Source organism: Chrysemys picta, chromosome 4, assembly GCF_011386835.1.
Source record: "Chrysemys picta bellii isolate R12L10 chromosome 4, ASM1138683v2, whole genome shotgun sequence".
Classification (NCBI taxonomy): domain Eukaryota; kingdom Metazoa; phylum Chordata; order Testudines; family Emydidae; genus Chrysemys; species Chrysemys picta.
This window is the reverse complement of record NC_088794.1, coordinates 39,478,385-39,499,323: the sequence shown is the minus strand read 5'-3', so window position 1 is coordinate 39,499,323 and position 20,939 is coordinate 39,478,385. Positions and strand designations below refer to the sequence as shown.

Sequence of the window (20,939 nt, the reverse complement as noted above, 5' to 3'; positions counted from 1 at the left end):
GGGGAGGGTGGGGTGGGGTGGGGTGGTTGGTTTACAGGGAAGTACTGTGAACCGGGTCGGGGGGGGGGGTTTGGAGGGCTCATCAAGGAGAAACAAACAGAAGTTTCACACAGTAGCCTGGCCAGTCACAAAACTCGTTTTCAAAGCTTCTCTGATGCGCACCGCGCCCTGCTGTGCTCCTCTAACCGCCCTGGTGTCTGGCTGCGCGTAATCAGTGGCCAGGCGAGTTGCCTCAACCTCCCACCCCGCCATAAAGGTCTCCCCCTTACTCTCTCAGATATTGTGGAGCGCACAGCAAGCAGCAATAACAATGGGGATATTCTTTTCGCTGAGGTCTGAGCGAGTCAGTAAGCTGCGCCAGCGCGCTTTTAAACGTCCAAATGCACATTCCACCACCATTCGGCACTTGCTCAGCCTGTAGTTGAACAGGTCCTGACTCCTGTCCAGGCTGCCTGTGTATGGCTTCATGAGCCATGGCATTAAGGGGTAGGCTGGGTCCCCAAGGATCACGATAGGCATTTCAACATCACCAATGGTCACTTTCTGGTCCGGGAAGAAAGTCCCTTCCTCCAGCTTTCGAAACAGAGCAGAGTTCCTGAAGACGCGAGCATCATGTACCTTTCCCAGCCATCCCACGTTGATGTTGGTGAAACGTCCCTTGTGATCCACCAGGGCTTGCAGCAGCATTGAAAAGTACCCCTTGCGGTTTACGTAGTCGGTGGCTTGGTGCTCCGGTGACAAGATAGGGATATGGGTTCCGTCTATGGCCCCACCACAGTTTGGGAATCCCATTTCAGCAAAACCATCCACTATTGACTGCACGTTGCCCAGAGTCACTACCCTTGCTATCACCAGGTCTTTCATTGCCCTGGCAAATTGGATCACAGCAGCCCCCACCGTAGATTTGCCCAGTCCCACGTCTGCCGGCACGCAGAGGACATATGGTGACGGTGAGCTCAGCTGAGCTGAGTGGGCTCCATGCTTGCCGTGGTATGTTGTCTGCACAGGTAACCCAGGTAAAAAGGCGCGAATCTATTGTCTGCCGTTGCTGTGACGAGGGGGGACTAGGGGAAGGAGGGAGGGCCATGTCGTCACTCGGCCCGCCCTCCCTCCTTCCCCTAGTCCGTCAGATACTACGTTTGCGCCACAGCTCAGAGAGCCGAGAAGCGGTTCGCGCCTTTTCTTTGAATTCTGGGTTGAGATCCCAATGCCCGGATGATGCAAAACAGTGTCGCGGGCGGTTCTGGGTACATGTCTTCAGGCCCCTCCCCCCTCGTCACAGCAACGGCAGACAATAGATGCTCACCGTCACCATATGTCCTCTGGGTGCCGGCAGACGTGGGACTGCATTGCTACACAGCAGCAGCTGCTAACTGCCTTTTGGCGGTAGACGGTGTAGCATGAGAGATAGTCATGGGGCTGGCAGCCGTAGGGCTGCATTGCACCAGCCCCTTGCCAGGCGATGGTATATTATGACTGGTACCCATCGTCGTCGTACTGGTGTGGCTGTCAATCATGGCCACCTGGGCAGACATGCTACTGTTTCGATGATGATGGCTACCAGTCGTAATATACTATTTTCTGCCAATTGCCCAGTATTGTCTGCTAAGCACCCAGAAGAGGCCGAGGGCGATGCTGGGTGCTGGCGGACGTGGGGCTGGCAGACGTGGGGCTGCATTGCTACACAGCAGCAGCCCCTTGCCTTTTTGCAGATGATGGTATTTTATGACTGGTATCCGTCATCATCATACTGGAGAGGCTATCACTCATGCTGCACCGTCGGCTGCCACCTTAAGATGTAAAAAATAGATTTGTTCTGTATTCATTTGCTTCCCCTTCCTCCGTGAAATCAATGGCCTGCTAAGCCCAGGGTTTCCAGTTTAATCTTTGGGGGGACCATTCTGTGTGACAGTTGTTTGTGTTTCTCCCTGTTCCTGTACCTGTATGCCATGTCGTCACTCGGCCCTCCCTCCCTCCCGCCCTCCCTCCTTCTCCTGGTCCATCAGATACTACTTTCGCGCCTTTTTTCTGACCAGGCGCCATAGCTAGCACTGGGATCATGGAGCCCGCTCAGATCACCGCGGCAATTATGAGCACTATGAACACCACGCGCATTGTCCTGGAGTATATGCAGAGCCAGGATATGCCAAGGCGAAACCCGGACCAGGCGAGGAGGCGATTGCAGCGCGGCGACGAGAGTGATGAGGAAATTGACATGGACATAGACCTCTCACAAGGCACAGGCCCGAGCAATGTGGAAATCATGGTGTCACTGGGGCAGGTTCATGCCGTGGAACGCCGATTCTGGGCCCGGGAAACAAGCACAGACTGGTGGGACCACATCGTGCTGCAGGTATGGGACGATTCCCAGTGGCTGCGAAACTTTCGCATGCGTAAGGGCACTTTCATGGAACTTTGTGACTTGCTTTCCCCTGCCCTGAAACGCCAGGATACCAAGATGAGAGCAGCCCTCACAGTTGAGAAGCGAGTGGCGATAGCCCTGTGGAAGCTTGCAACGCCAGACAGCTACCGGTCAGTCGGGAATCAATTTGGAGTGGGCAAATCTACGGTGGGGGCTGCTGTGATCCAATTTGCCAGGGCAATGAAAGACCTGGTGATAGCAAGGGTAGTGACTCTGGGCAACGTGCAGTCAATAGTGGATGGTTTTGCTGAAATGGGATTCCCAAACTGTGGTGGGGCCATAGACGGAACCCATATCCCTATCTTGTCACCGGAGCACCAAGCCACCGACTACGTAAACCGCAAGGGGTACTTTTCAATGCTGCTGCAAGCCCTGGTGGATCACAAGGGACGTTTCACCAACATCAACGTGGGATGGCCGGGAAAGGTACGTGATGCTCGCGTCTTCAGGAACTCTGCTCTGTTTCGAAAGCTGGAGGAAGGGACTTTCTTCCCGGACCAGAAAGTGACCATTGGTGATGTTGAAATGCCTATCGTGATCCTTGGGGACCCAGCCTACCCCTTAATGCCATGGCTCATGAAGCCATACACAGGCAGCCTGGACAGGAGTCAGGACCTGTTCAACTACAGGCTGAGCAAGTGCCGAATGGTGGTGGAATGTGCATTTGGACGTTTAAAAGCGCGCTGGCGCAGCTTACTGACTCGCTCAGACCTCAGCGAAAAGAATATCCCCATTGTTATTGCTGCTTGCTGTGCGCTCCACAATATCTGAGAGAGTAAGGGGGAGACCTTTATGGCGGGGTGGGAGGTTGAGGCAACTCGCCTGGCCGCTGATTACGCGCAGCCAGACACCAGGGCGGTTAGAGGAGCACAGCAGGGCGCTGTGCGCATCAGAGAAGCTTTGAAAACGAGTTTTGTGACTGGCCAGGCTACTGTGTGAAACTTCTGTTTGTTTCTCCTTGATGAGCCCTCCAAACCCCCCCCCCCCCCCGACCCGGTTCACTCTACTTCCCTGTAAACCAACCACCCCACCCCACCCCACCCTCCCCTCCCGCTTGCAGAGGCAATAAAGTCATTGTTTTTTCACATTCATGCATTCTTTATTAGTTCCTTACAGAGGTAGGGGGATAATTGCCAAGGTAGCCTGGGATGGGTGGGGGAGGAGGGATGGAAAAGGACACACTGCATTTTAAAACTTTAAGTCTTATTGAAGGCCAGCCTTCTGATGCTTGGGCGATCATCTGGGGTGGAGTGACTGGGTGGACGGAGGCCCCCCCACCGTGTTCTTGGGCGTCTTGGTGAGGAGGCTATGGAACTTGGGGAGGAGGGCTGTTGGTTACACAGGGGCTGTAGCGGCGGTCTCTGCTCCTGCTGCCTTTCCTGCAACTCAACCATACGCTCGAGCATATCAGTTTGATGCTCCAGCAGACGGAGCATTGCCTCTTGCCGTCTGTCTGCAAGCTGACGCCACCTATCGTCTTCAGCCCGCCACTTGCTCTGTTCATCCCGCGATTCAGCCCGCCACCTCTCCTCTCGTTCATATTGGGCTTTTCTCATCTCCGACATTGACTGCCTCCACGCATTCTGCTGTGCTCTATCAGCGTGGGCGGACATCTGCAGCTCCGTGAACATATCGTCCCTCGTCCTACGTTTTCTCTTTCTAATGTTCACGAGCCTCTGCGAAGGAGAAACATTTGCAGCTGGTGGAGGAGAAGGGAGAGGTGGTTAAAAAAGACACATTTTAGAGAACAATGGGTACACTCTTTCATTACAAGGTCACATATTTCGGCTTGCAGGCAGCCATCGTAGGCCACAGTGTTTTGGCTTTTTTAACCTTCTTAACATGCGGGAAAGGTTGCAAACAGCAGCGCATTTCCCATATTAAGGATGAATTGGGTTGTCCATTTAAAATGGGGTTTCAATGTAAAAGGAGGGGCTGCGGTTTCCCGGTTAACATGCGGCACAAACACAAGTAAACCACCCCCACACACACACACACACACGATTCTCTGGGATGATCACTTCACCCCTCCCCCCACCGCGTGGTTAACAGCGGGGAACATTTCTGGTCAGAAGAGCAGGAACGGGCGCCTCTGAATGTCCCCTTAATAAAATCACCCCATTTCAACCAGGAGAGCTTTCTGGAGATGTCCCTGGAGGATTTCCGCTCCATCCCCATACACGTTAACAGACTTTTCCAGTAGATGTACTGGCCGCGATTGCCAGGGCAAAGTAATCATTAAACACGCTTGCTTTTTTTTTGTAATGTTTACAAATATTTACAAAGTTACACTCACCAGAGGTCTCCTGTGTGCCCTGAGAGTCTTGGGTGAGTTCGGGGGTTACCGGTTCCAGGTCCAGGGTCACAAACATATCCTGGCTGTTGGGGAAACCGGTTTCTCCGCTTCCTTGCTGCTGTGAGCTACCTACAGTACCTCCATCGTCATCTTCCTCGTTCCCCGAACCGTCTTCCCTGTGTGTTTCTCCAGTGAGAGAGTCATAGCACACGGTTGGGGTAGTGGTGGCTGCACCCCCTAGGATCGCATGCAGCTCCGCGTAGTAGCGGCAAGTTTGCGGCTCTGCCCTGGACCTTCCGTTTGCTTCTCTGGCTTTGTGGTAAGCTTGCCGTAGCTCCTTAATTTTCACGCGGCACTGCTGTGTGTCCCTGTTATGGCCTCGGTCCTTCATGGCCTTGGAGATCTTTTCTAATACTTTTCCATTTCTTTTACTGCTACGGAGTTCAGCTATCACTGCTTCATCTCCCCATATGGCGAGCAGATCTCGTACCTCCCGTTCGGTCCATGCTGGAGCTCTTTTGCGATCCTGGGAGGACTCCATCACGGTTACCTGTGCTGATGAGCTCTGCGTGGTCACCTGTGCTCTCCACGCTGGGCAAACAGGAAATGAAATTCAAACCTTCGCGGGTCTTTTCCTGTCTACCTGGTCAGTGCATCTGAGTTGAGAGTGCTGTCCAGAGCGGTCACAATGAAGCACTGTGGGATAGCTCCCGGAGGCCAATAACGTCGAATTCCGTCCACACTACCCCAATTCCGAGCCGCAAAGGCCGGTTTTATCGCTAATCCCCTCGTCGGAGGTGGTGTAAAGAAACCGGTTTAAAGGACCCTTTAAATCGAAAGAAAGGGCTTCGTTGTGTGGACGTGTCCAGGCTTAATTCGGTTTAACGCTGCTAAAGTCGACCTAAACCCGTAGTGTAGAGATGGAATTCAGAGTCAAGGATGAAACCGGTTGTGTAGGACTGGAGTAAATTAAAGCCGTCATACCGCCCTAGCTCAATTCTGGCAGTGCAGGAGAGGGAGCATTATTAGGCTGTTTCCTAGGAAAAACCTTAGTATTGGTCAGAGAACATGAGGCTGTGAATACTTGGGCTTTATTTTGCACCAGCAGGTTTAACTGGCTTTATTAAAAATATGTGCATCTTCAGCTTAGTTATTGTGACATATGTACTTTTTCAAAGCTTGTTGACCTTTTCACTGGCTCCTGCGAAGGAGAAGAAAGAGGCCTTTGTGGTTAGGGCGCTCGACCGGGTCTTGGGAGCCCTGGCTTTGCTTTCCATCTCTGCCACAGATGGCCTGTGTGACCTCAAGCGGGTTACTTGGGCTCTCTGTCTCAGTTCCTCATTTGTAAAATGGAGGTTGCACTACATTTCTCCCACTCATTTTCTTGTCTGTTTAGATAGTGAGCTATTTGGGACAAGGACTGCTTCTTTCCAGGTGTTTGTACAATGTTCAGCACAATGGGGCCCTGATCTCAGCTGGGGTGTCTATGCTCTATTATAAACAATAAGAGCAGGAAAAACAAGAGGTATCACTTTCTTTTTACATTATATCATCTTCCTCTTAATTCTAATTATTCAAAACATTTTTAACGTCTTTCCCATCTTCACCTAGGGCCTTTTAACTTTGCTGTCCACTGGTAATTAGGATTGCCAGTTTTGGTTGGACTTATTCCTGGAGGTTTCATCACATGATATAATCATTAATTAAAGATTAATCTTTATCAGGGCCCCATAAACTTTAATTCCTGGAGACTCCAGGACAATCCTGGACTATTGCAATCCTACTGACAATGCTCATGACTGGCAGTGACGGGACTGCGAAACCACCACTAAGCTTCAACTTTCTCTAAATGCAAACTTTCATACTTGAGTCTAACATAAGACTCTGATCTCTCATTATTTTCCTCATCATCAAGCTCTGTTGTTGTGCTTTAATGTCAGGTACCAAGGTGATATGTGCCTTAGCTAAGTGGTTAATCTCTTTCTTGTCTTCCAGCTGCTTTGATGACAGGGTTACTATTACTTAGTGCCCAGAAATCTGTTGCGATCCCATGATTTGCTTGCAAAGACCTAAAATGTTGCTCATTCTAAGGGATTAACCATAAAATCTTGAAGTTGGATTTCAGTGCTAGTTTCCTTTTCCTGTTAAGTCACCATATGAGTGTCATAATTACAGCTACAGTTAATATAAGACATGAGTTCAGATGTCAGTGTACCATAATGTATTGGGCTAGCTGCAAAGCTCGAAAGCTTAGCTGAGCAGGAGTGAGGGTTTTTTGTATGTTGAGAGTTTTTGTATTGGTTTCATTGCTTGATTTGTAGTGGAAAGATGAGGCAAAACTTTTGCTAGAAGCCGCCTCCATTGGCTTTATTTTAATTGCGATACAATTACCAATAGAGTGTTTATGATATATCAGTTTGGCTTTAATAGAGTCACTACAAATCCCACATTGTCTTAAATCAGTCTTTTGAGTTCCAAGTGGCAGCGTGCCTTTAACTTTTCTGAGTTAATTAAAGCCACGTTTATGCTTAAAAGTGCTATAAAAGATCAGTCACAAGTCTGGCAACTTACAAAGTTTTTGCCATTTATCCAGTGAACCAAGAAATCAGGACCAGACTCAGCTGGCAGAAAGATCTGATAGATTCAGGATCCAGGAACAAAACGTTCTTTGTGCTCCCTGAGCATCGTTTAAAAGAGAAGAGTCCAAGCATTCCAAACTTCGCTCTTGCCAGGACACAGTCCTTGTTGACATTTTATTGCAATAGTTCACATGCAAAAGTGGGCAGTGTGTGTGCACAATTTGATATGTACTACATAATATAGCTTCCTCCATCAAGATTTGAGTATATTCTCTCCTGCTGTCCTTTCATCAGCATTTTGCCACAAGAGGTAACAATGAGCCAATCCAGTGTCACAAGCAATTTAGGAAGCCAGCTCCCACTGGAGGAGGCAGGTGGTGCGAGTCATTGTGGGCTCTCTCACTTACCTGGACAAGATAAATCAGGTGTGAAGTCTCAAGGGCTGAAAGCTGAATGAAACAGGACAAAACATGGGAAGAACCCTTGAGTTTTATTCCTCCCCAGCATCCACATGCTTTACTCCTATATATGAAATTTCCATGCCCAGGTGAGGGAAATAACTTACTCCTTCAGATTCCACCTGGTACAGTGTGTGACATTTTAATGTAACATGCACATTGTAACTGTTACATTAACAGTCATCCAGGAGTGCTTTTTCAGTTGAACTAATTAGACTACAATGCTGCTCAATTTGTACATTAGTAGACATTATTTGTGTTTCAGCAGTGCCTTGGGGCACCCCTCTCTCTTTGTGTTAGCCACTGTACGAACACAAAGGAACAGACAGTTTCTACTTGAGAGATGTTCCAGACTGAATGGGCAGGACAGAGGCTGGGTAAGGGAAAGGGGGTCTAACACATGAGCAGAGTGAGTAATGAGAACATCATGTTAATGCCACAATTTAAAAATAATAATAATTAGGGGTGGGGTTGAATGGAAAGGGGAGAAGCTAAATGAAAAACCTAGGGATGGGATGATATTTGAAATGAGGGGGATGGGAGAGGAGGCGGAGGTGTGGAGTGACATTGAGCTGAGAATATGAAGGAGAGGATTGGAGCACACAGCCAATCGGCACAAGGCAGAGAATGTCCCACTCTGGTGCCATCAGTGTCCATCAGTCCGTGCTTAAATCGCTCCTGCAGCTCCTCTGCCAGTTTCAGTCTCAGTAGAGCATCTTTCTCACGGAGTGAATGATGACCACTGCAGAATTGAATAATAAATAGCATGTGGGGTGATTAAGACTTGGTCAAGAAAGGAGAATGGTTTTCAGATGAAATTTGAAAAGAGGTGAGTCAAGGTGGAGCAATGCAAGAAGGACTCTAGATGGCAGAAGTTGTAGGGGAGAAAAACATACACACTAAGAGTGGGAAGACTGAGTTAAAAGGCAGAGACTAAATCTGGTGCAAGACAAGGAGAGGGGCCAAGAAGAAGGAAGAGACTGTGCCCATGAGGTGGGCTGGAGCAAGTTTATGGAAGGTTCAGAAAGCAAGCAAAGCCATTTTTAAGTGGCTCCTGAAATAAATGGAGAGCTATTGGAGGTTTTTGAGGAGGAGTTCTGTGTTTAGTGCTTCTCTGTTCCTTTGGAAAGGTGAGCTGCTTGATTCTGCACATATGGAGGTGTATTCTGCTTGGACTCTGGCAAGCCATTGGGGAGGGGATTGTAGTAGTTAGAAGGGAGCTGAAGACCTGGAGGAAGATTTTGCTAGGTTGAATGCAGGGGCAGCTGCAGGAATAGTGGTAAGGAGGTTGTCAGAAGGGAAGAAAAGGGCTGGGTGGAGGAGAGGAGAGTCAGGGATGGCTTGTGGGTTACTGAGAACACAGGCAAACAAGAGGCCTGCATTGGGGTGGAAAACAGAAGAAATTCAAGTGGTTTAGGATGTTTCTTGGGGTTGTTAGAAGCAATTAAAAGCCACAGATTGACTTAGTGAAGCTATGCAAAGAAAGTGGAGAGGGAAGAGGTAATGAAGTGGGGAAAAGTAATGTTAAAAATCATGAATATAAAAATAGTCACTAAAGTAAGAGGGCAGAATAAGTGTTGAGGCTAATATGGAGATACCTGATTAATGATTAAAGTGGTAGAAAGAACACCTGGATTCTCTGCAACCCCAGCGGAAGCAGTGATATGTGATTGTGAACACTTTAGGTGAAATCCTAGTGCCACTGAAATCTACAGAATTTTTGCCATTGATTTCAATTTTGCTGTTCGTGTCCAAGGCAAAAGGAAGTCATACATGGGGAAAGCAAGAAAGCACCAGTACATTATCTAGATGCACCCAGCTATTAATATTCCTAAGCACTTTGCTGAATGGAAATCATTTTCCATTTAAAAACAATAAAGACTCATGTTAAGCCACAATAGCACTATCATGTAACCTGGGGTTAATGGTGATCATACTTCCATACTCCATCTGAGGGAGGGCAGAAGAAATACAAAATCCTTTAAAAATTTTAGTAAAAGGTTTTGACAAAGCATGTTTCCAGCCCTAACTTCAACATCCCCTCAATGCCTGTTTTCTTGATATGCTCAAGTAATTTGATAACTCAACCTGGAAACCAAAGCTACACCTAGCAGAGCAGAAAGCATTTCTTTGCTTGAGAATTCTATTCGGAATCCAGGGCCGGCTCTAGGCACTAGCACTCCAAGCATGTGTTGGGGCAGCACTTTCCAACGGGCGGCATTCTGGCTCCTCCTTTTTTTCCCCCCATGGGGCACAAAAAGCCGGGAGCAGGCCCTGAGCGGAGGTGAGCTGCGGCGGTGGGGGGCGCAGGGAGGGCCGCAGGAAGTAACTCTGGGGGGGGAGGGGAGGCAGAGGAACCGGCCCTCACTGCCGCAGCTCACCTCCGCTCCGCCTGCTCCCCTGAGCGCACCACCGCCACTCCGCTTCTGTCCCCTCCCTCCCAGGCTTGCCGCACGAATCAGCTGTTTTGCAGCAAGTCTGGGAGAGAGGGGGGAGAAGCGGAGCGGCGGCAGCGTGCTCGGGAGCAGGCAGAGTGGAGGTGAGCTGCAGCATTGGGGGGCGTGGGGAGGGCCACAGGAAGTAACCTTGGGGGGGGGGCAGAGGAACTGTCCCCCCCCCCCCCCAGCTCACCTCTGCCTCCTTCCCCAAGCATGCCGCCGCTCCACTTCTCCCCACTCCCTCCCAGGCAAGCCTGGGAGGGCGGGATAGGAGGGGAAATGCGGCGCTCCCAGGGGAGGAGGCGGGGTCAGGGATTTGGGGAAGGGGTTGGAATGGGGCAGGGAAGGAGTGGAGTTGGGGCGGGGCCGGGGGGGGGCGCTGGAAATTGTTTTTGCTTGGGGCGGCAAAAAACTTGGAGCTGGCCCTGTCAGTATCACAAGGTAGCTAACTTCCCAGTGGTGCTTATAATACAATTAGATGTTCTTTTAGGTCCGTACTTAACAATAAATTAACTTTTTATGTCTCAAAGTGCAACCTATCCCCCGGAATGAAATGACACTACAGGAATGCCCCAGTGCCGGTGACCCTCCTTTATAATAATTGCTATAGTACTTTGGTGTAATGGGGAAAAGTGTTTAAATTGTTGTAGGATTTAATGCTCTAGGCTGTTATTGTGGAACACATTTGAAACTTTTAATTATGATCTTTCTGAGAGATTACCGCCACTTCATCTTATTTATTTTATTGGCTTTTCTATTGTGCTCAGCACTCTAGTATCTGAGTCTTCTCTGTGTGTGTGTCTCTCTCTCTCTCTCTCTCTCTCTCTCATGAATGCATCCTTACCATCATCATGAAGTATGTTAGACTAAGAAGCTGAGACATGGATTAAGTGACCTGCTCAAGGCCACACAGGAAGGTTATGGCAGGGCTGGCTCTGGAACGCAGATGATTTGAGTCCTAGGCTAATGTAAACATGAGACAATCCTTCCTTTTAAAGGGCCTGATCCAAAGCTCATTTAGGTCAATGGGGGTCTTTTCATTGACTCCAGTGGTATTTGGATCAGGCCCTTAAATAGCCGTCGTATAAAATAGTAGCTAAGATAAATGGAAAACAACACTGATTAAGTGCTGTTGAGGATGATGTGGCTATTCCATATTGTTTCTAAGAGAAACCCTCCATCTGATATTAGATTAAGGGTTCCCAAGCTATTTCATGGTGTAGGTCACTTTTGAAGTGTTGCTGTCTCTTGGGCCACCTCCTCTCCTATTTACAATGGCAAAAGAGCCCAATTCCTGTTGGCGTAGGTAATCCACTTCCCGGAGAGGCAGTAGTGATGTTAATGGAAGAATTCTTCTGCCAACCTAGCACTGTCTACACTGGGACTTAGGTCAGCTTAGCTATGCCCCTCCAGGGTGGGGACTTTTCACCCCCCTGAGTGATGTAGTTATGCTGACCTAATTTTCTCATGCTGACCAGGCTGAAGTGTTCTTTGTACTTAATCCCTTGTGTTTCACTTCCCCCAATGTTTGGCTCATAACTGCAGCTAAAGAACATGGCATTTTCCATGCTGACTGGTACAAAATAAATATATACAATTCTTCTGACAATTTTTGGAGGCTAATTCTCTGGATTTATTAAAAACATAATGTTGTTATAATCCCAGATAATTCTCTCCCAAAAAGCCTTCTGGCACTTAGAGAAGTTCCCTCATTAAAAAAAAAAAAAGTGGCAGTGTAGCTCTCAAATATGAAATACTGGCCTTTGAAACGTGACACAGACACTAAGGGCAGAATTCTCTCTGTATGGGTATGTCTACAGACCCCTATAAATGCTACAGCCACTTACTGTTGTGTAGATGCCAACAGAAGAACCCCTTCCATCACTGTAGTAAAATTCTCCTCTCCAAGGAGTAGCTATGTCAATTCTTTCACTGACCTAGCAGTGTCTACACTAGGGCTTACACTGGCTTAACTACCTCACACAGGGCGTGACATTTTTCACAGCCTTGAATGATCTAGTTATGCGCACCTAACTTTTTAGTAGAGGTCTTAGCAGCAGGGTGGGTCTCTGTTGTAAATCCTGTGTCTGTCAGAAGGTGGCCTATGTGGGGAGGCAATATAGAACATGCAAGAGACTGCATTGCAGCTAGAGAGTGAGAACATGGTCTTCCAGAAAAATTAAAACCCTGAATAGTTGGGCAGAGACAGAAGCTGAAAATTACACAGGAATTGTCTCTGAGTGAGACTAATTAATAAAAATGCTTGTAATATTGTTGGTCAAATCTATTTATAGAAAAAAGGTATTGATATACTACTCAAGTTTTCATTTCTAAGTGTCATGTGTAGTATTTATTTATTTATTTATTACTATTTGGTTTTTGAGTGGAAGAATACTAGCAGCAAGTATTTAAGAACCTGTAATAGGTTATACAGTGTTCCTGTCCATATTAACTGCAATTTTTGCACTTATTTTTCATACTCTCTATAGAAAGTAGTGACTAGTTAGAAATTTGCATTTCAAATACTCCAGATGGGGGTCAAACCCCTCATGTTTTAGTTACTGCAGCAGTTCTCAAAATGTAGTCTGCAGACCATTTGCCAGTGGCTGAGCACATGGTTCTAACTCTCTCCTTGTTTCCATTAGCTAAACCACAGGAAAAGAAGCAATAAAATATTCAAGTTCTTCCATAATGCTCCTTCTCAATGTAACTGATGGGCTGTAGTTGCTAAAGTGTGTTCATGCAGCGGAGAGAAGTAGGTGCATGCAATCCTAACATGAAGGAGAGACTTTGTGCGTAAGCAAGCAGTTTCTGTCCTCTTAGATTCCTTGAGGACTGAAATTCTGCTGAACACAAAGACTATTGAAAACATGTGGTGGTAAAATTGATGCTCATCAGGAAAGGCCAATTTTTACTTCAGGATGTTAGATGTCCTAAAATTTGTGATCCAAGAAGGGACAAGATGTTTTCAAAGACAGGAGTGAGAATAATGGGACTGTTTACAGATAGAAATCTGCAGAAGGAAATTGTGTAGAAATATGGGGGGTGAGGGAAATGCTAAGTAATTGTAAGTGTAAAAGGAAGTTCACAGATTACACTAGTAGGGTTACCATATTTCAGCAAGCAAAAAAGAGGACGGGAGGAGCCCCGCCCTAGCCCCGCCCCTGCCCCTCCCACTTCCCGCCCCCCCCCCCCCAGAACCCCCAACCCTCCCCCCGTTCCTTGTCCCCTGACTGCCCCCTCCTGGGACCCCTGCCCCTAACTGCCCCCCAGGACTCCACTCCCTATCTAAGCCTCCCTGCCTCTTGTCCCCTGACTGCCCCAACCCTTATCCACACCCCCACCCCCAGACAGACCCCTGGGACTCCCACGCCCCATCCAACCACTCCCCACCCCCTGACAGCCCCCCCAGAACTCCCAACCCATCTAAACCCCTCTGCTCCCTGTCCCCTGACTGCTCCGATCCCTCTCCCCACTCCTGCCCCCTGACAGCCCCCCCCAGAACTCCCAACCCATCTAAACCCCTCTGCTCCCTGTCCCCTGACTGCTCCGATCCCTCTCCCCACTCCTGTCCCCTGACAGCTCCCCCCCAGAACTCCCAGTCCCCCACCCTCCCGCTCCTTGTCCCCTGACTGCCCCCTCCTGGGACCCCTGCTCCTAACTGCCCTCCAGAACCCCACCCCCTACCTAAGACTCCCTGTTCCTTGTCCCCTAACTGCCCCCTCCTAAGGCCCCCCCAACTGCCCCCCAGGACCCTACCCCCTACCTGTACCCTGACTGCCCAAAACTTTCTCCACTCCCCCCAAAAAGCCCCCCCCGTTTCTTGATTGCCCCCTCCAGAACCTCCCTGCCCCTTCTCCTGCCCCCTGGCCCCCTTACCCTGCTGCTCAGAACAGGGTGTTGGGCTCTGTGCGAGCCGGACACGTGGCTGCGCTCCCCAGCACAACAAAACCCGGTCCCTGGCCCTGCACAGTGCTGCCGGACCGGGCTGCAGGGGAGAGCTGCCGTTGTATCAGCACAAAGTGCTCTCGCTCCCGTTTTGCTACGCTGCATGGCAGAAACCGCTCCCAGTTGCAAAAGGGGAGGGCTGCACTTTGTGCTGATACACTTGCTCAGAATGCAGGGCGGATCCGGCTCCTCTACAGCTGCTCCGGAGTCCAGCCCGGGACTTTCCTGCAGCCCTCCCAGCCCCTCGCTCTGCTCTGCTGGGGGAGGGGGGAAATCCCGGACATTGTGAGTGCTTTACAAATTCCCCCCGGACGCTATTTTTAGCACAAAAAGGAGGACATGTCCGGGTAAATCCGGACGAATGGTAACCCTAACACTAGAAATGTGCCCTTCCTGAGTGAGTTTGTCTAATGTGCTGATGAAGTCTACAATCTGCCTTCAGTGGATTCCTGCAAAATGTAATCAACTTTTCATTAAAGCATTTCATTTAATCATTTTAACATTAACACATTCCTCGTCTTTTCTTTTTCAGACTGAGTATAAGCTTTGCAATGGGTCTGATAAAGAGTGTGCGTCTCCCACAGCCAAATTTACTAAGAAGGAGACATTGAAGGTATGTACAAAACAATAAGGATTGCCTTGGGCTGCAGTGTCACCAAGCTATTTCCTTTTAGAAAATATTGATAGTTTTAAAAAAAAAAAACCCTTTTGTAAACTACTTCTCCTTTTACTTCTGAGTGTTATTTCCCATGACCCATCAAGCTGCTCACTCTTTTTTGGTCATTGCAGGTTCAGAACTGTTTGTTCCTGTATCCAAGTCTTGCATGTGGAAGTTGTTAATATTCTGTAATTAGAACAAAACAACACAATCACCATGCATCTGAACAGTTATCTATGTATTCCAGAGCCCTTCGACCAACAGGAGGATTGCAATCCATTTTAGCTCTTATTAGTAACACACAGAGTGTGCTCTAACACCATCTAGTTAGCTCTCATCACCATCTCAAAGCAATAGGTCAGCTGGTGCTTTTGGGTAAGGAAGGTGGTTCACAAAACCAGTCTTGCATAAGAGGCTACTATTATTATGGTCAGTAGTAGCTTTAGAGCTCTTCTTGCTGCCTTTGGCAAACTGGGAAATATCAGTGCCTTGTTCCCTACATTCATGTACCTTGGAAATGGTAACAAATGTTTGGCTGCCATAGGCAATTCTGCCCACATGGTAGAGCCTGCCCCTCTGGTATAACCTATGTGATCCACACAATGAAAGTAACCTTGAATACTGACATCGATATGACACCACTGCTTACTCACCACTGCACAGGTGTGTCACACCCTAAGCCTGACATGTTGATTTAAAGCAAGTGGCCAAGTTTATATCTGGTGTGATTCAAAGGTTTCAATTTGTGTACATGAGGGATGACTTTCCAGGAGATTTAGTCTAGGTGAAAATGTGATTATACATGCCTCAGTTCCAATCTGCTTCTGCATAGCTTCTCACAGGGATTCCCTAGTCTACCTCCATTGCTCTGTAGGCAGGGAGACAGCAGATGGTGTAACCTTTGTAACTGACAGAGCTAAGTTTAATTAGAAAAACATTAAATCAAGAACTCTTGTAGAATTTTGCTATCAATGAAGATACTTGATATCCTGGGTGCTGTCTGTGTTCCCTTATACTTCAACATACAATTTTGTTGATTTTCTAGGGAACCCGTATGAGGCTGGGTAAGTTTCATGAGGGCTCTCTCTGCACAATAAATTGCTTTTCCAGATGCATTATGTAAGCAGTTCCCAAAGGACATGTTTACAGCTGCTATTTTCTCCATTCTGAAACAGGTACAGAAGAAGAATTACAGACAGGAGAAGAAAAGAGCCACCAAGCAACTCTTCAGTGCTCTAAAGGATCCCATTGTGGTGATTATGGCAGACTGGCTGAAGGTATTTAATGCAAAACATCACTTATGAGGGTGGAGGGATAAATAAATGGTTGAGAAAATCCTGTAGCATTTTGGATTTTATGCAGTAATACCAATAGCATCATCATCCTTCGAGTGAGCGGAGAAGACTTGCTCGCTTTCACTCAGTCAATCTCACTGGAATTGGAACAAAGACATTTCAGATCCTCTCTCAAGTACTTGCTTCACTTAGTTCTGTCCTGAGTTGTAGTTTAAAAAGTAATCACATCTTCTCTTGAAGTTCTCTCAATCCAGGAGAGTTCTTTTGTTGGGTCCCAAATAGGCACAGAACTATAAGGTGGTAGAAAAAGAAAATCAAGTGTCCAGTTTTTCATATGCAGACAGGAATCACATTGAACCAAGGTAGGGAGAAGAGAATTCCTGTAACTAATTGAAAAGTAGTGTTGGATTCCATTCTAGTCTTCAGACAGAAGGAGCCAGAACTTCAAGGGAAGGACAGTCACAAAGGCCTTGCTGATTTCTATAAGTGAAATGGCAGGATCCCCTGGGAAACAAACAAACAACATCTTGTTTTGGTCAAATCTGCCCCTTCCACTGCCTACTCATCCAGTGTCTTGGAGATAACATGTTTACCCCAAGTCCAGCAGTTTTGGATCCTCTCAACACACATGTTAAGGAGTTGGATTCAGAATTCTCTTCTTGCTAATCTTTCCTGGTTCTTAGCCTCTTTGATATTCCTATATAAAGGAAGTTGGATCCAAGATGGATGCCTTCTATAGGTGTGTGGGGTTATTTTTCCTGACTCTCATTGATGGGGTACTTCCTTTGAAGCTCATGCAATCAGACTCTTTCCAACCAGGATATTGAAGTTGTTTTCCCACTCCCTGCCTTGGCCATTGTGGCCTGTCTATGTTTAGTAGCTCATGTGACAACCAGCCTTAACTGAATGCTCATTTGCACCCTGCCTGCCCTAGGGTTTTGTTTTTTGGCCAAAACATAGAAGCCAGCTCTGTTCAGCGCACAACTGATTCCTGTAATCCCCTCTCCATTTTTGTGTGTGTGCGTGAACTCTTTTCCCTTCTGCCTACGGATTCCTGGGTGTTGCTTTACCAAAAGGCTGGATTTTTGTCTGGCCTTCTTGTCCCTGTGATGCTGCTGAGTTCCCCACTGTGTTTCTCCCTCTACCCTCCTTCCCAAAATGTCTGCCTCCCATTGTTGCCAGGTGTGTCCAATACCAGTCTCCTTCCTCATTGGGAGTTGGGGAAAAACTGCATTTACCTTTCAGACTAGATGGTCAAAGAGAATATACATGGCTCCTGCTGCAACTTCTAACAGTTATCTGTAAAGCCATTTTACAATCTCAGTGGAGCTGAAGTGGGAATATGTGCTACTATCTCAGAATGAAGAGATGAGTGGAAGTCTCAGCACATTTCCCCTCTCAATCTTCCATCCCAGGCTTCTGCCTTGGAGATTATCATGTCCCCAGTGCTTATCTTTTTCTGTTTGGGGGGTATGAGGGAAAGTCCACCCTTGAATATCTGCTGTAAAATGAGTGTTGTGAGAATAGGGAATACCCTGCTTAACCTTGTCTAGTGATTCCATTTCTTGAAGCTGTATGCTACTAATGCTGTAATTGCCAAGTGACCCCAGGCTATGTGAAAGTGAGAAGAATGAAACGGGAACCAGGTCTCAGCAGCCATGTTGGAAAGACTTGCAGGTCTTTCCCCACCCTTTTGTCCTCCTTGCAAAGAAACGTTGTTTCTTAACTCACTGCACAAGGAAGAGATGTGGCAGTTGCCTGGAAGCAGACAGATACAAGATGTTTCATTGATGTTTGAAGTTTGTAGCAGTTCGTCTTTTGATTTTTAGATTGACACAGAACAAACTTTGGACCAGTTGACAAAATGTAATTTCTCCTTGTCCAAAGACGTATGGATATTGACAGTTTATCACTGAGCCCTGGAACTTATACATCACAGAACAAATATTTGATTGAAATTGTGGGGTGCGGATACGGGAGACTAGCAAATACGTCCATGTTTGTGTAGCATTGCTGATTTATCATAGGGACATCTTGTTCTGTACATTGATTCCTGTCACTGTAGGTGACCATCTTCTGTCCAATAAAAGATATTACTTCACCCACCTTGTCTCTCTAGTATTCTGGAGCCAACACTGCTACAACATCACTTCAAACTGTAGTTAGGGGTCAGTTGCCCTTTCCATGATAAACCCCCAGTTTCAGACACTTATAAAACAAAGGTGGTGTTTCTTTTAAAAAAAATTATGGACTTTGAGACAATAGGATTTATTTATATTTGTTACAAATCTAAAAACTGGTGTTCGTGGTCAGCAGTGGATTCTAGGCAACTGGAGACAGCATAGCCTACTAGAGAACTAAAATTAATAATGTCTTTGTACAACATTTAGGGTTTATTTTATTATTTGTCTTCATGTGCAAAAAGTTTGTCCTGAAGAGTTTGAAGCTGTTAAAACAACTTCAGCTCAGTGACAAGCCATTTATTATGTATTATCACAGCAGCAACACCAACAAAAGGGTTACATATGGAGATTCAGCCCATGTGTGGTGTTGGGCAAGAGGAGCTAGGTCTCACTTGGACACTCTTTTACCCTCAAAATGGCTAAAGCCGAATCTGTTGACCTGCAATGCATGCTATCCGGCTTCATGTGTTGCCTATGAGAGAGAATTTACATTGAGCATGACCGAAAAGTAAATCAGTCAGAGAAGGTGCTTTACAAAATGAGGATATTTAATTAAACCTATTAATTGTGGTTTCCCACAGCGGACCATTAAAGTAACTTCTAAGGCCCCTTAGCCTAGACATAACCTTTTAAATACTTACTGTCCTAACTGAAATGTCCACCAGCATTGTCACCAAATCATTCTCATGTGGTCGACAACTAAAAGATAAGTGTCTGTGTGTCCTAAAAGGGGGCTGTGAACTCACAAAATGGTAAGGGCTAGATTCTGATATCCTGACTCATGTGGAATATCTTCTTCCATGAATACGCCTACTGAAGTTGACGAGACTACTGAAGGAGTACAGTGCTAGGCAGTGTAAATAAAGGAATCAAAATCTGTCTTTGAGAGAGGGGCGCATGCTGAATACATTGCACTGGATTAAAATATTTTATGTAAGAATTTAAAAACAAAACAAACAAACAAAAACAAACCTCTTTGCTTATTTCCTTCCCAGATCCGTGGGACTCTGAAAAGCTGGACCAAGCTGTGGTGTGTTCTGAAACCAGGAGTGCTGCTGATTTATAAAACACCAAAGATCGGTCAGTGGGTGGGCACCATCCTGCTCCATTCCTGCGAGCTGATTGAGAGACCCTCCAAAAAGGATGGCTTCTGTTTTAAACTCTTCCACCCCTTGGATCAGTCCATCTGGGCTGTGAAAGTAAGAATCGTGCTGAGCTGAACAACCGTCCCTCCCGCGCCCCGCCCACCCCCCCAAAAAAATTCTCTGAGGCAGAGAGGGATATGCTCAGGGGAGGGGAATCAGGGTTCCCAGCAGGCTGCAAGGGCAGAGTTGTCTCTTCCTAGTAAAACAGATTACATTATTTAAGGCAAATTAGGGACTTGATTAAATTAAATTTGATTTTAATACCAGATCAAAAGGGATCTAGGGGTTATAATGGACCACAAGCTAAATATGAGTCAACAGTGTGATGCTGTTGCAAAAAAAGCAAACATGATTCTGGGATGTATTAAAAGGTGTGTTGTGAGCAAGACATGAGAAGTCATTCTTCCGCTCTACTCTGCTCTGGTTAGGCCTCAGCTGGAGTATTGTGTCCAGTTCTGGGCACCGCATTTCAAGAAAGATGTGGAGAAATTGGAAAGGGTCCAGAGAAGAGCAACAAGAATGAGTAAAGTATCAGAGGGGTAGCCGTGTTAGTCTGAATCTGTAAAAAGCAACAGAGAGTCCTGTGGCACCTTTAAGACTAACAGAAGTATTGGGAGCATAAGCTTTCGTGGGTAAGAACCTCACTTCTTCAGATGCAAGTGAAGAAGTGCATCTGAAGAAGTGAGGTTCTTACCCACGAAAGCTTATGCTCCCAATACTTCTGTAAGAATGATTAAAGGTCTTGAGAACATGACCTATGAAGGAAGGCTGAAAGAATTGGGTTTGTTTAGTTTGGAAAAGAGAAGACTGAGAGGGGACATGATAGCAGTTTTCAGGTATCTAAAAGGGTGTGATAAGGAGGAGGGAGAAAACTTGTTCACCTTAGCCTCTTCAAGATAGAACAAGAAGCAATGGGCTTAAACTGCAGCAAGGGAGGCCTAGGTTGGACATTAGGAAAAAGTTCCTAACTGTCAGGGTGGTTAAACACTGGAATAAATTGCCTAGGGAGGTTGTGGAATCTCCATCTCTGGAGATATATAAGAGTAGGTTAGATAAATGTCTATCAGGGATGGTCTAGACAGTATTTGGCCCTGCCATGAGGGCAGGGGACTGGACTCGATGACCTCTCAAGGTCCCTTCCAGTCCTTGAATCTATGGGAAAAAATGTGGAGCCTTTGCGGTGGGCTATATAAGTGTAATTCATAGTGCATAGATACATGACTGAAATTAAAGAAAGGGGAGAAGATTGTCTGAATACAGGGAAAAGCTCCTCGACAGTCAGATGTGTTAGACTATGAAATAATCTGCTGAATGTGGGAGGGTTAGTTAGAATTTAAAGTGCTGTACAGTGCAGAACACGAGACAATCTGCCCTGGCAAAGCGAGGTGGAATGAATGATCTGATCAGTCTTTTCCAGCTCTAATGTTCTATGATTGAGGGGAAGTCTAGTCTTGTGGTTACAGCACTGGACTGGGCCTGGGGAGATCTGTGTTCAAAACCTGGCTCTTCCACAAACT

At 46.9% G+C, this 20,939-nt stretch overlaps 2 protein-coding genes across 10 annotated transcripts in view; one reads left to right on the top strand and one right to left on the bottom strand.

Annotated features, from left to right (window-relative positions):
* The window catches only part of OSBPL5 (oxysterol binding protein like 5), a 231,479-nt gene that overhangs the window by 151,526 nt on the left and 59,014 nt on the right, over positions 1–20,939 (top strand). For all 9 annotated transcript variants that reach the window (XM_042858786.2, XM_065594719.1, XM_065594721.1 and 6 more), the window contains 3 exons: positions 14,674–14,754; positions 15,975–16,076; positions 19,273–19,476. In XM_042858786.2, coding sequence (XP_042714720.1) covers positions 14,674–14,754; positions 15,975–16,076; positions 19,273–19,476 — 387 coding nt within the window. The remainder of the gene's footprint in view (positions 1–14,673; positions 14,755–15,974; positions 16,077–19,272; positions 19,477–20,939) is intronic.
* On the bottom strand, positions 3,502–5,619 carry LOC135983366 (uncharacterized). Its single transcript, XM_065594722.1, has 2 exons — positions 4,719–5,619; positions 3,502–4,121 (listed from the first exon to the last, which is right to left on the bottom strand). The coding sequence occupies exons 1-2, from the start codon at positions 5,257–5,259 to the stop codon at positions 3,619–3,621; spliced, it is 1,044 nt and encodes a 347-aa protein (XP_065450794.1). The 5' UTR covers positions 5,260–5,619; the 3' UTR covers positions 3,502–3,618.